Source organism: Oryzias latipes, chromosome 10 (genome assembly GCF_053564925.1).
Source record: "Oryzias latipes strain Hd-rR chromosome 10, Olatipes_Hd-rR_3.1".
In the NCBI taxonomy this organism is placed as follows: domain Eukaryota; kingdom Metazoa; phylum Chordata; class Actinopteri; order Beloniformes; family Adrianichthyidae; genus Oryzias; species Oryzias latipes.
In genome coordinates this window covers 25,428,982-25,443,774 of record NC_136246.1, presented here as the reverse complement: position 1 = coordinate 25,443,774, position 14,793 = coordinate 25,428,982, and the positions used below count along the sequence as shown (strand labels likewise).

General features: G+C 38.9%; 1 protein-coding gene across 16 annotated transcripts in view; it reads right to left on the bottom strand.

Moving 5' to 3' along the window:
- Positions 1-14,793, bottom strand: part of tenm2a (teneurin transmembrane protein 2a) — a 232,788-nt gene that overhangs the window by 53,622 nt on the left and 164,373 nt on the right. For all 16 annotated transcript variants that reach the window (XM_020706716.3, XM_078953682.1, XM_020706715.3 and 13 more), the window contains one exon: positions 8,093-8,324. In XM_020706716.3, the coding sequence (XP_020562375.1) occupies positions 8,093-8,324 (232 nt within the window). The remainder of the gene's footprint in view (positions 1-8,092; positions 8,325-14,793) is intronic.

Here is a 14,793-nt window from a genome sequence, read left to right as displayed (position 1 = left end):
CAATCAGAACTATGTATGCACTAATAATGATGGATGGATCATCTTCCATGTCTTCAGTATAAAAATATTAGATCTAACTAAAACAAAACGTCTGAAATGCTGTTTTTTGCCAGAACTGCGAGACCTTGCTATAAATGAAATCTGAATCAAATTTGTGGATGAATTGCATATTATTTTGAATTCAATTGACCCTTTTCTTCATGCAGATCGTAAAAAAATAACATTTTGATTTTAAAAAAAAAGAAAAATTACATTTCCTGTCATCCTCATTTAGAAGCCCCTTTGCAGTCTACACTGTAGGAACGGAGACAAAAACTGACAGGTTATGCCTTTTTAGGAAGTATTTTATCTAGTGTTCACTTTGTGAGGCTAATCTGGCAACATATTTTGTAAAAGGAGAATTAGAATGTGGACATATTAAAACTGAGAAAAGGTTAAAGCAGCTGAGGTGTGGAATGAGTTGCCTGAGGAAATTAGGTCAGCGGAGTCAGTAGCATCTTTTTTTTTTTAAATCACTTTTGAAACAGATCTCTGAGGTAAAGGCTTTCCTTGGAAGAAACCCTGAAGGCTATCTTTACTTAGAATGTAGATTAATCAGGATAAAACTGTTATTCTGTAACATATAAGTAAATATATGTACTGGGTTATACACAAAAATGGCTGCAAATTCCTTGGCTTAACCTTTCAACACCTTAATAATAACACTCGCTCTTTGACAGACCACACCTCCTCGACCGTTTACCCCATCAACATAAATGATCTGGTTTTGACGCAGAGGAAAGCGGCTTTTTGCACCGGTGTGCTACACATTACTAATATAAAATGTTGCATGACCGGGGAAATTTGCTATTTTTCATGACAGAATTTGCTGATTTGCATTGATTGGGTTATAACTTCAATGCTGTACAGTGCTACATATCAGATTTGAACTTCAAAACAGAATAAAAGCCCACCACCAGCTGGGCTTGTTTTGAGTCCATGTGACTCCAAAGCACGGCTTTTCTGGTGACTCAAGGGCACACAGAGGTGTCACTACACTTCTCTCTGGACTTAAGGATGGAAATATGGTACTGTACATAAAGGCAATGCTTCCATGTAGTGATGAGGCTTTAAAACTTTTGACAGTAGCTCCTCCCACACGCTTCTGGAGTATCACGTTAATTAAACACATTTTTGGAAAAGTGTCGAGCAGAGCATTTGATGCGCGTCAAAAGAGAAGTTATTTTTAGTGTGAACGCAGCATTACCCTACATGTCAGCTGTGTCTTGCAGTTCATAATGAGTATCAGGGACGGCAAACAAGCTGATGGTGTCATTATGGTATAGCCGATTGGTGTGCCCCAAACAGCCTGGTTTCAACAAAGTTTGACCTTTATGAATAGATATTATACTTATGAGAACTGTAATGGAACTTGATTCACGTGTATTTTAGGATATTGTTTTACATTTAACATCAACACTGCTCACAAAGTCCAATTGTTAGATAAACCAAAAACTCGATTTGGCTGATAGGTGAGTATCAAATCCTCAGCTCTTCATGTACTTTATGATGCGTGTTGTTCAACCTATTTGTCGACAACAACAAAGCTAAATGGAGGCCAATGGGTATGAGCTCACATGTTTCCATACAGCTGTAGTTGCTGGCCATCTTGTTTAAACTAAACCTCTTTTTATTGCAAAGATATCAAAGAGGCATCTATCTCCGGGTGATGTAAGAATTAAACTTTTTTGTTTAATATTCCTTCTGGCCCAGGCTCTCTCACTCATAAAAATCTGAAGACATGCATGGTTTGCTGAGTCTTGTTTTATCAGGAGGGCAAAATAATCTAAAGCTGACTGATGTATTTATATGTGCTAATGTGTGATTTATTAGTGTAGTAAAAATATGAATTCAACATAGGCTAAAGCCTCATTCAACTCGTTTTAAATCTTTAAAGCTGTAGTTAGTTTTCTTAAAGAGCAAAAACTTCAAAATACTACTTTTTTATTTCACTCAATATAAACACATTAGGCTCTCCAAAACAGAAAGTTATTACATATTTTGTCATCACTTTAATGTAACAGTTCACAGACAGACATTCATCTGCCATAACCTTTTATCATCTGTGTTTATATTCCAATCTCCAGGGGGCCGCAGTGACGGGTTGAAGTCACAGAACAAAAGAAAAGACCAAAAACAGAAAAGAAGGCAGCAGGGGAGCTCCAAATACTTTGAGCTAAAGGAAAGAAAACAATAAGAAGCACAGCTTGAAACTACAGAGGAAATTATTGTAAATGTCACTGTTGCATTTTTGTCAGCTTGACCAGTATTTTTAAAGATTACATGCTTGTCACACTGTACATATAAAGCATTTTGAGGCTGAGATGCTGGTAATTTTATTTTCATCATTTACTTTTGACTAAAGTGTGCTGCATTCTTTACCATGCACAATTACAGATACATCACAAACGTAACCCTTGTGCATCTTAGATGACCCCACGCTCACATCGACGTGTTCTCCCTACCATGACAAAGGTGGATAAAGGTAGAAAGATTTCATGTAATCCATGGACACCAGTGAAGATCACAAATCATTGAAGAAAAAAGGTTCAGCGCACTGTCTAGTGGGTCTAGATGACCCAACTCCCAATGTTAAAGTGCCTAGGATAGCACAAGGGTTACACAAAGACATTACAATGCAAAAACACAAAATCTCATCAAGGATTTTTTTCTAGTTTTGAATTTAAACAGCTCATGACACTTGATACAAGACAAAACTTGGTTACCAGTAGCTTTTCAGTAAGATGTAATGACTTGTTTTAGGACAGTAAATCTTATATATTGTATTTAAGTAATTTGATCTTAAAAACATCATATTCTAAGCAATATTTCTAAAAAACAACCTTTTTTCTAACTTTTTCCTACAAAATTTAATTGATTAGGGAAAAGTGGAAAATTTTATTATACTTGTAACATAAATTTAAGGCAAACCTATCTTAAAATATATAATTATGGTCTTACCTTACTCAATTTATGGTCTAGAAATAAGGATAGCTAAACTCTATTTCATGTTTATTATACAATTATCGATATGAAGCCGATTGAGACGACTATAGTGGGCTGTATAAGTCAAATTTTAATTAAATTGGGAATTTTTCTCACTCATAACAGCTTCTATTCTATGTTATATATATTTTGATTTGTGTTGAGAGGAAACTATTTCCAGTTTATATTGATTTTCAATTTTTAAGATTCTATTCAATTTCCGTTCACACTAAATTATCCTGAATAACTGTTCCTAGTTTACAGAGGTTGAAAAATTGCAAAAGAATTGTGGGTTAAGTTTCAAAATATATTGCCCTTCAAGTGACCGTCATGTTAATCACATTAACCACCGCCATCATTTTCAGACTAACCCCGCCATCTATTGCTGCCACCCAAATCTGACCAGCTGTTGGATAGCCATGGATCTGTATTCTGACACAGGATTAGTGAGGTTGTGAGGTAGTTGGAACGCTGAGTTTGGAGTGTCAGGAAGCCTGTTCCCTTCTCACAGAGGTGTATCACCATGGCAGCTTATGCTGGAAACCTAATCTGCGCTGCAGCAGTTTAGGCTTCAAGATAAAGAGATCAACACATAAAAGCACAGCCTAAACCAGTTCCTTTAGAGAGTAAATAAAAGCTTGACTGCATGGATGTGACTAAGCTACGGCCTCTCTAACCCAAGAAGCATCTCTAAGATAAATATCTTGGGAGGAAGTTGTGCTTATGTGATCCAAACTACTTGAATACTGGAAAAAAAATAGGGCAAAGGGTATGTTAATTTTTTAATCCCTTAGCTGGTCTATAGGCAAATATAATTGACTTTCTTAACATCCATTTTGCTTATCAACTTTCAAACAAATTCAACGTGGAAAAACAAATTCATACTCTTTAAACTTTTTAAAGCTCAGATTGCTTCAACAAAGTCAACTTTTTGAGTGAGCTTTATTTAATGCCAACATAATTCAAAACAGTCAGACGCATCTGACAGAATATGACTAAAAATTCCCCACATGCCTCATGGCGACACATTAATTCAACAAAATAAACAGAAATAAATCTTTAGATCTCGTCATGCTGCACCACTGTGGATATGCACATTTCTCTTTTTTTTATTTTCTCTTCAGCTTTGGTTGCACCAGCTGTGTTTTACTTCTTTAAATCTGTTTTGGTATAATATAATTGTTTTTTTTCCTTTGATAAGAAATTTCCATCTTCTGATCTGTGATTGTGATCTCCTGCCAAGACAATCCCCTTAGTGGAAAGCTCCCACAGACTGAAAAAGCCGGAGTAGAATCACCAGATTTATGAGCACTTCTTAACATGATCTTTAATGTTAGGGTGGGTAAAGTCAGATATTTAAAGATTTCCATGGTAAGTTGAGCAACCTCCTGACATTTTCCACCTCTTCTAAGCTTAAGCTCCTTGAATGTATTTTGCAGCTGAGCTTTGGAAAAAGAAGATTTCAAGTTTTTTTGTCCACAAATAATCCTTAAATAGCTAAAAAAGATTTGGCTACGTGATTTTTCAAGCTTTTAAATGTTTACAACAATTTCTAGCTGATAATAGTCTTCAGTCACATGACATAAGAATCATAACTGTTGTGCCCAGGAAAGCAGGGAGGGAAAAAAAGTCAAATTAGCATTGCTAATAAATATTATTTAATCTTTCCACCTAATCTCAGAACGTTTTCAGTTTTTGTTGTGCAAATATAAAATAATCCAATGTTGTCCAATGTGGGCGGAGCCACTCCTGTAGCATATACAAATCCTCTCCATTATCCTGTGTATGTTGCTTTAGTCGTTCATGTTGTTCACCTTTTAGGCACATCCCATCTGAGGTCGCCACAGCGAAGTAGGTGATCAGAGCCTCCAGATAGTCAAAATAATGATGTACTGGTACACACTGTGTTTCTTTTTTAAAGTTTAGGTAAATAAGGAGCTCATTTAGGCAGTGGCTCTCACTAAACAATGCTGGATATTGTTTTGAATATCATGTATTTGGTAAATGCAAGGTCAGATCGTTTGGAAAACCATAAATACCTTTGCCTGAGACTCCGGACAAGAGTGTTTGCAAAAAGCTGCAAACAAATATGTCTCCATGTCCACCATAGGTTGCATCTTCCAATTGCTCCAACAGCAAAGCTTTTAGAGGTAAGCTAAGGTCTCTCCCTTTACTCCACCCCCCCCATCCCAACTGTAGCCCATTCCCGCTGCTATTTCCAGATAAATTGAGATGCTGCAGTCTTCGCTGTGATCTTATTTCTCCCACAGAATTGTGGCCTACAGTGAAGCGGGCAGGAGGTGCAGGGGAATTTCCAGAGATCACAGAGAGAGATTGAACCTGGCATCAGCTAAGCAAGAGGCTCCAAGGGACCGATTGGAAATCGGGTTCTTTCTCACAAAATGCTACAACAGATGTACATGTGTGTGCACTTGTGCTCACGCTGCGAAGTGCATTCCTTCACTCGGCTTCTTGCTCACACGCACGCACTGGCAGTAGCCATCTATAGTCATTTATCTCACACCGGTAAATGTATCCATGTTCCACAGGCTCCAATCTCCCTCCTCTGCCTTTCTATCTTTTCTCTCAAACACTCTCCCAAACAATCTCTTTCAATCACACCTTCTCTTCCATTCTTTGCCTCTCTTTTGCCATGTTTATCTCTCCCTCCTTTAAACTTAAACCATTTCTTTCCACCTTTACTTATATTTCCATGCTATAACACCTCTCTCCCCATCGTCTGTTTACATCTCTTTCATGCAAGCCCTGGAGTGCTCTCAGGTGATCAATCTTCATCCTCTCAGCACTGGGTCAAGCCAAAGCACACACACTGAGGCGCACACACGTTTACGGTAACGAGTGGACAACAAATGCCAAGATTTACATATGATCACAATGGGGAGCAGTCGCAGTTGGCGAAACGCACACATGCTCGAATGTAATCACACCATAAACACAAATGTACTCAATCACGCGCTCACTCCCTCAGCATAACAGGTTGCTCATCATTTTCTATAGCTGTTGGTTATAATGAAATGGAGGCCGTGCTCTGCCAGCACAGGGGCGGTGAGACTCTGGCTCTGCCCGGCTGGCTCTGACCCAATCACAAACTCCAGCAGCTCCAGCCAGCATGGATTCCAAAAAGGGGCGGTGGGGGTGGAGCTGAAAATCCCATGTGCTACTTTGGGCCCCATTCATAGGCTTTGAGTCCAAACCTTCCACCTGCAGAGGGTTCCATTTCTGAAAATCTAAAATGTATCCATGTTTCACCCCAAAATTGCTTCAATATTTATACCAGCAAAAAACAACTGATGTTTCTCTATAAAATAAGATACGCCACCATGGTAACACAGGTGTGGATATTTTTTTAGAGGTGTTAGTATTCTTGTTGAACATACCTCTCACCCCTAGAGCATACCAACACAATGCCTGGTTTGGGTATAGACCTAATATCAGTAGGGCTGAATTAATCATGGCCCAGCCTCATAAATACTGCACTGGGCCAGCACTCTGGGGATCTTATCTGGGTCCATCAGAGCTGGAAGCTCCAGTGCCCAGCAGGAGAAACACGACCACAGCTTGCAGAAGAAATGCTCAGAGAGCAGCTTTGCATATGCTAGCAAGGATGTAGACAGAGCCCCTCTTACTGCGTACCTCATGAATAGTAATACGCCACATGAATTCTCTGTTTTCCTGGTAAGTGTTCTTTGTGTTCTGGCAAAACCACATGTGTTGCACGTGTGAAATGGTTCGTAATTCCTGCCAGCTCAATCCAGGTTGCATGAGTAATAGCTTTGATACCGGCTACCTTTTGTGTCACGCTTTGTGATGAGCTGGATTTGAGTGACACAGAGTCGTTTTTCTTTTTCTTTTTCTTCTTCCTTTAAGAGGTTTGTGTGTTAGAGGTTGCTCAGTGAGCATGATTCATCTTGACATGCGATGGGTTAAAAGAAGGTATACAGGTCTCAGAGAGACAAATTAGTTGAGCTGTTTGGCGGAAAACTGAGACCTTTAGCGATTCTTCTCAAACTAAAGTCTGCATCATTCATGCTTCTCTATCTAAGACCTTCTTGGATAGTCTCAAGAAAACTATAAATTCAATTTATAATAAAAAGTATACCAGCACATAATTAAGTAGGCAATCCCTTTTACTTCGAGGTTTTTCGAGTGTTAACAGGAAAAAAAATGTGGATGTTAGGAAAGTTTCAAGGTGAGATAGTTCATAATGCTGTGAATCAAGGCTTCCCAAGCCTCAAATCTACATGCTTACCCTGTTTACGTCTGTATACCCAAATCAAGTGATTTAATCAATCAAAATCTCTTGATCCAACCCATTAGCTGTAAAAAATGAAAAGCAGGATGGTAGATCTTGAGGACCAGGGTTGGGTAGAGCTACTAGAAATGATTGGTGATTCATGATTCCAAATCATGACTTATCTTTCAAAAAACCCTTACTAACAAGGCACATAATTGATATCTGGAGCCAAAAGATGCCTTTGGAGGCTCAATTTTTTTTGGAGTGGAAGGGTTTTGCAAAGGAGCCTCACCTCCAACTCTCTCTTTGCAGCAAGGTTGTTTATTTGAAAACAAGTACAGAATGCAAGTTTTTCTTATCCTTTGAATGAGTTAACTAAAATTCTTTGCTGTTTTTGTATCAACAATGAAATAATAATCCTTGATATTGGCTCTTGATTTATTCCCTACAGTTGATCATAAAATGGTTAAAGTCTGTTGTGGCATTTTACAATGAAAACATTTTACAATTACTGCAACAAAATTACTCTTATTTGAAATATTTTTCCCCTAATTAAGAATTAATATTATGAAAAAACATAAATATTGATTTGCTTTGTCTGTTACTTAAATGCAAAATCGATTCCCTGACTGTTGTAGTCTGCATGAAGTCCACAATCACTTTACCTACTGGGCCCTTTTTGAAGCGGTTTGGCTTTAAATTATGTCATATTATAACCTGGGAATTGTCACGGCTGGGACCAAAGTTATGGCACACCGGATGTCATATTTTGTAAAACTGAACAGAAATGAGAAGAAATGTGATTCTTCTGACCTGGTCTCTAGAGGAACGTTGCTGTTGAGCACCCAGCTGTCTTGCAACTGAACTGACTCAGGGGTGGTCGGCCCGTCTCCAGTGCCCGGAGCCGGGGCGTGAATTGGGTTACGCCCCCCTCTCAGGGTGTTTCTGTTCAGGCTGTTGGCAGACTGGTGGGACAAGGTCTGGTGGTTATGAGGAGGGGGCAGTGGAGGCCGTAATGTGGACTGACTGTGGTGGTTGGCGGGCCCTGAAAGACAAAAACACATCATTTTTCATTTAAAAAAGACAAAAGAATCAAATAGTTTGTAGAGAAATACATGATCATAAACATTCATAAGGTTTGCCTAATTAAAAACAAAACTTTGTTTACATTTCTATATGTACTATTTGTTCCACAATTTATTGTGTCAGATTAGATTTGAGATCCTCCAAATTCAGAAAAACCTGTTTCCAACAAAACGTACAAAATCTGGACGTTTTTCAAGTTTCTTGTGCCACGGGCCAAATATAAATATGAATTTTTAATTTTCCTGGTTTTGCCAAGCCATCCACGCATGTTCTTTCTTTCACCCGCACCTTTTGTATCCATTTTTTGTCACACCTAAGTGAAGATGTGTGTGAACAATATTAGAGCACTCAGCACAGCGTGGGTCCTCATCTCTTTCTCTCAGACTTGAGGGAACATGCTGGATTGAACCCATGAGCAGCTCCTACAAGAATGAACTAATGGACTGTTGCGTTGGAGAGCTGAAAAACAAACCTGCATGACTCAGACACACATCACCTTGCTCCCTTTCTCTCTGTTTGTGAATCAGTGGGGGTTCTGAGCCCCTCTTCATCATTTTCTTTTGTGCATGTGGTTTGCTTTGGAAAATCAATGAGCCACATACTTTACATTATAGTAGTCTTATGCTTTAAGTCTTGGGCTTTGGCATAGTTCTTTGTTTAAGTGGTGTGCCCTTGGATTTGTTTTTGCACAGAAATAAAGAAAACAAAGAGTAAAAAGCCCATATTTCAACCTGTTAATTACAATAGATTACACAGTGGTTAGCGCTTTTGCCTTACAGTGAGAAGGCCTTGGTTCAAATCCCGGCTGAGTACTTTCAGTGTGGAGTGTTGATGTTCTCCCCTTGCATTTGCGTTTTTTCTCCAGGCACTCTGGTTTCCTCCCATAGTCCAAAAACATGCGTCATAGGTTAGTTGGTGGCTCTAAATTGCCCCTCGGTTGCATGTGAGTGTACGGCCCTGCAATACACTGATGACCTTTTCAGGGAATACTCCTCCTTTGCCCAACAGTAGCTGGGATAGGCTCCTGTGACCCTGAAAGGGATTGAATGGGTTCTGAAAATGGACACCTATTTAGTATGGATAGCGTTCATAAGACATTTTATTTTCAAAGTAACTTACTGATGTAAGCCCCAACATTGTTGGGGGCAAAGGCAGATGTCTTGCCTAAGGATACAATGACTCTTAAAGCTGGGAGTTGACCCATAATGCAAGAACAGGCCTTTTAGAAATAAGACAAAAAGTTTGGCAGATTAAGCAAGCACAAAAAAAAAAAAAAAGGAAAAAAATCTCCCAAAGGTGTAAGAATTACCAAGAATTCTTATTAAAAAAATCGAAACAAAAAGAAATTAGGTCACAAAGACGTGTTTTCGCAAACTAAAATTATTTTGCTGTTGAAAAGCTTTGTTCATACGATTATCCTTCTTGCAAGACATAAAAAAAGAAAACTTTTCTTGAAATAAATGTCTTTTGAACTGTCATAGGAACCAGTTTTTGCAGTGCACCAACTGACCAACAAAAGTTGGCTCTTTCTGTAACCTTCACAAGATTTGCTTTCCAAAATAATTAGGAGTGGTAGGAACAAAGATTTATCACACAATCTCATTCATCCATACATGCACACATTCACACACTGATAGGGGCTCCGCTGCCGAACACTGGTCCAACCACCAAGAGAAATGTGGAACTCAGTGTTTTGCCCAAGGGCACTCCGACATAAGGCAGGAACCAAACCTGCGATCTTGTGAACATACGTAGGTCAACCACTCTACCACTGCAAAAAGGCCGCCCCTAAAATGATAAACTTGGATTGTGCTTTTGCTATCATCCTCCAAAAACCAGCATAGTCGGCACATTTAAGCAACATCAGCAGATGTCTGAAACTCACTTCCTTGCATGTGCGAGTCGGAGAAAATCAGACAGACGAACAAATGATGCTGAAAACCTAGTCTGTCTGGGCTCCGCCTTAAAGGAGGAAAAATGATTTCAAGTGTCATGACAAATCGTCAATGCCTTTACTCCACAGCTCCCCGTGTAGAAATTATGTATTACCTCAAACCACACAGAGCCATTGATTTTACCTCGAGCTTTGAGTTTCGTCTCTACAAAGGTTCGCTTGTTGTTTCCAGCAATGTTAAGCATTCCGCTTTCATCATTATTGTACGCTTCTAAGCACAGAACGCATCACAATGATTGCTTGTTTACACATTGTCTTTCTTGTACTGATCAAAGGTTCAAGCATACATTTGGCGTAAGAAAAAAAAACAAAGCAGCTGCTCCTTTAAACTGCATCATCACACTTGCCCTCCTCCATTTATCATATTCCCGTGAATTAGACCTGAAGAAATATGGGGAAAGAAAAAAAAGAGACGTTTGGATGCTCTGTAGTCTCCTTTACGCTTTTCTGCTCTGATATTATGAGGTTGCTGAGGGGCAAAAATGGTTGACATCCATTAGTCTGTATACCGTTGTGCAAACAAATACAAGGGAAAAATCATTTATACAGGTGTCTTATCACAAGCCCCCTTTTCCCCCCTCATTCAACTTTTTCATGGATGGGCAGTTGGAACAGATAGGGGGCAGTGATCTCCCTCGCATCTGCAGCACTCAATGACAACCAATTTGTAACGTGACCCGATTCCTCTGTGATACCTCTGGGACGCAGGTGTCACCAACATGGCCGTGAAGAACAGATGCTTGTGAAAGGAGAGGAGGGCCTAAGAAGCGAGTAGGACAGGACAGGACCAGACCTCTGCTACACAGGAAAGACATGAAACATCTGCTTGAACATGCAAAGATCCTCCTGGGAGAAAGTGATCCTCGCACATGCATGCATACGTTTTTATTATGCAAACATCCACACAGTTACACACCTGCAAGGAAAAGTCCAACTCCTGCATCATCTTTAAACTGACCGAGGAGAGTTTTATTTATTGTGCCCTCATTCGTACACAGCGTAATTTTTTTTCCCAGGAGATTAGTTTCTTTTTTTCTCATTTCGTTTCTCTTTTTGCATTTTGTTTGTGTCCTTTGCAAAGATGTGAAGTACTTTGAGATAAACCTCCTTTGTCAAAAGCTTTTTAGAAATAAATTTGTCTGGACTTCTTCTCCCTGCGATGCCTCTGTATCTAAATACAGCAGCTCCTACAACATCCTATCTCCATATATTCATTTATCTAACAACAATGTGCACAACAAAACGCCATTATGAAAAGGCTTTCACACTCCCATGCAGACACAGACTCAATCCTAGTGATGAAAAAGCAGAAACGCCCATGAACACACAGCGTCTCGTGTGCCAAAAACAGCAAACATTAAAAAGGTGGCCCTTGTCCGTACTTTCTACTCCAACAGAAACATTTAACAGTTCAGATAAATAAAATAATGCATAGTTTTTATGAAAACATAATAAATTATAACTTCCAGACTAAGGTGGTGCAAAAAATCTCATTCATTTTTGCCAGTTTGTGCATCTATAGCTGCATTTACCCTACAGAGGATCCCCCTGCCAGCTCAGCACTGCAGTGTTGCAAGGACGGAGGCCTGCACACCCACATTATGAGATGCCAAATATGCTAACAAAAAGGGAATAGAGAATAAACAATAATATCTATCATGCAGTAAATTGTGTTATGACAACAAAATGTCAGAGAAATGTTGCTTCTCAGAAAAGTATTGTCTCAGCGCTCCTCTTCTCCTTATTGACTCTTCGGACTGCCAGAATTGTCACAGTCTGTATTGTTACATGATACAATGGAATTATTTCTTTTATTCTTCACTTTACTTGTGTTTAAATATGACGGGAGAAACATTTGGTTGGAGAATATTTAGTGAAAGCAAAAGAAATCTCTGTCGACAGTCTGTAAAAATACTTCAGAGGAAAAAAAATGTATATTTTTCTGCAACAGGGAGAGGGAAAATCTGTTCTTTTGAAGACTTCATATCCTCTGAAAATGTGCAGAACCTGCCAGAAAAAACATAGACCTACAGAAGAGTGGGTCTGCCTCTGGAGGAAGACCATTTCGTTTCTACTTTATTTTTATTTATCTGTAAAAGACCCACTCCAGACCAATGTAAAAGTGTTCCCAGTGGTCTTTTAATTATGAATATGCAGTTTTTAGTATGGCTGGGTATCACCAATATGTTCCAGAATCGATCCGATTTTATTCACCAGAGCCTGTATCAATCCGATTCGTGATTTTTCGATTCTTTCAATACACTGGATTTGATTAGACTCAATTTAATTTTGAATTTACACATTTAGACATCTTTGTATAGAAATAAATCAAGAATCTATATATATTTTAAAGATATTTACATTAATCTGATACAGTAAAATGCATTAGTGAAATAATAAACCAATGAGATCATTAACACCAGACAGTGTTATGATTTCTTCAAAAGAGAAGCTCTAACAAAAATGTAAAATCTTTAACATCATTAAAACGGCTCATGTTACAAAAATAAATGTTCTGCCTCTCCTGGAGGGTGTTTCAGTTTGGCAACTAGGTGGAGCTCGTGCTAAGCATTACACTTTATTCCAGAAGATTTGAGCCAAAAAACGGTGCTTTAGACCAGTGTTTTTCAACCTTTTTTGAGCCACGGCACACTTTAACCTTGACAAAAATCCCGCGGCAAACCAGCACCCCCCCCCCCCCCCCAAAAAAAAAAGCAGAAACTCATAGTCTGTTTTGATCTACAGCCCCCCCCCCCCCCCCCCCGCCAATCTAACGTGCATTTTTGTGATAATTGTGGCAGAAAAAGCAGGAAGTTGCAGATGTTTTTTCTAAAAGATGTAATAAAAGTTAAGTTACATACAAACTGTATGTTCGTTGTGGTTTCAATCCGTGTAACAAGGACGACTCATTGTACGCTGAGGCGCTGTCCCTTTAAGCCAATACATCATGGGAGATGTAGTGTGAATACGGCGAGAAAACGGCAGAAACACTTGCGTCTCTGAGTTTCATGGTTTTGTTCACTTGTTCCACGGTCTGATACCGGATTCTGTGGAAAGCTACACCGCTAAAGACGAGCTTTAGCTGGTGTTTTTGTTGGAAATGAGTGAGTTATGAGCTAAATTGGAACAAGGAAGTTTAGACTTTAAACACTTCTGATTGGTCAGACTGATGACATGTGATTAAGCCTTCAAGAATGATTGGTGGAGTCGTGGAGACAGTAAAAGCTGCGGGACTTTTCAGAAAACAGTTATAGCTGCAGGTAAATCGCGGTGCCGTCATTCTTATCAAAATGTCTTTAATAGAATCAGTTAAACACAAAGAAATAAGTATTTTATGATCTTTCATATTCCTAACTACTGAGTGTTTTATCAGGACCTGTTTGGATGAACAAAGAGCTGATTTCCTGGAGATGGTTAATGTTTTTAGATCAGTTAATGAGGGCAATTTTCCACGGCACACTTGACCATCTCCCACGGCACACTAGTGTGCCGCGGCACACTGGTTGAAAAACACTGCTTTAGACCACAAATGGTTTCTTTAAAAAAAAAAAAAGTTTCCTAAAAAAAGTTTGGAAAATTCCTGTCTTTGAGTATGTAAAGGTGTTCATTTAGTCAGCAATGCATGTTTAGGTTGACCAAGTGTTTGCTGTCTTATAAGAAATTCCCTTGTATGTTAACATCCAGCCAGCTGACTTTGGCTTTACTGCAGTTATTGTTAAAATTACAGTAGATGTATCGGATTTTATTAGTAATGTTCCATAAACCTTCTGACTGTATTTTGTAAGCTGTCTTTACGGTTTTACACCATGATTATTTCAAAGTTTGATCATTGACAGTTTCTGTAGAGCAGCAGGAGTTCATCAGAAATTTGCTTCTGAGTTGTGGGTGGGACAGTTGAAAAGGAAGTAAGCCTCTGCCCATGTCCCATGATCCCTTTGTCTAAATACTCTCACACACCCAAATGCATTACCGGTGCAACAAAAATGGCGAGCAATATTGGAGCTATCCTATGGTCCAATTTTGAGCCAGATGCCAGCTCGGACGTGCAAAAAGAAGACGAACATGTATTTATTAGTGTGCATCAGTATGGAGCAGAGCACAGAGCTTGTGGTAGTTTGTAGGAAACAACTACAAATCTTTTCAAACAGCATTTTTTCAACTGCTCCTGATTCACTACGATTTGCATAAAGAGATACTAATTTAATTTTCTTTATATATCCTCCTGAATGAAAAGCTCCAGTTTAATGAATAGCTAATTTAGGTCAGTTATTGTTTTGGTCTAATTGTTGGAACACAAAAAATAGAGTAGACTGCAAAAAAGCTGGACTAAGAGTTTAACATGCAGGATTAGTCAAATGATTTGATCCAGGGCGACATTTTAACCTGCAGACTGGCAAAGGAAAACCAAGGTTTTACAACAAGTCCCCCTAGATAAAGAAAAAAAAATGCAACGAAGACATAGAGCAATTAGTGA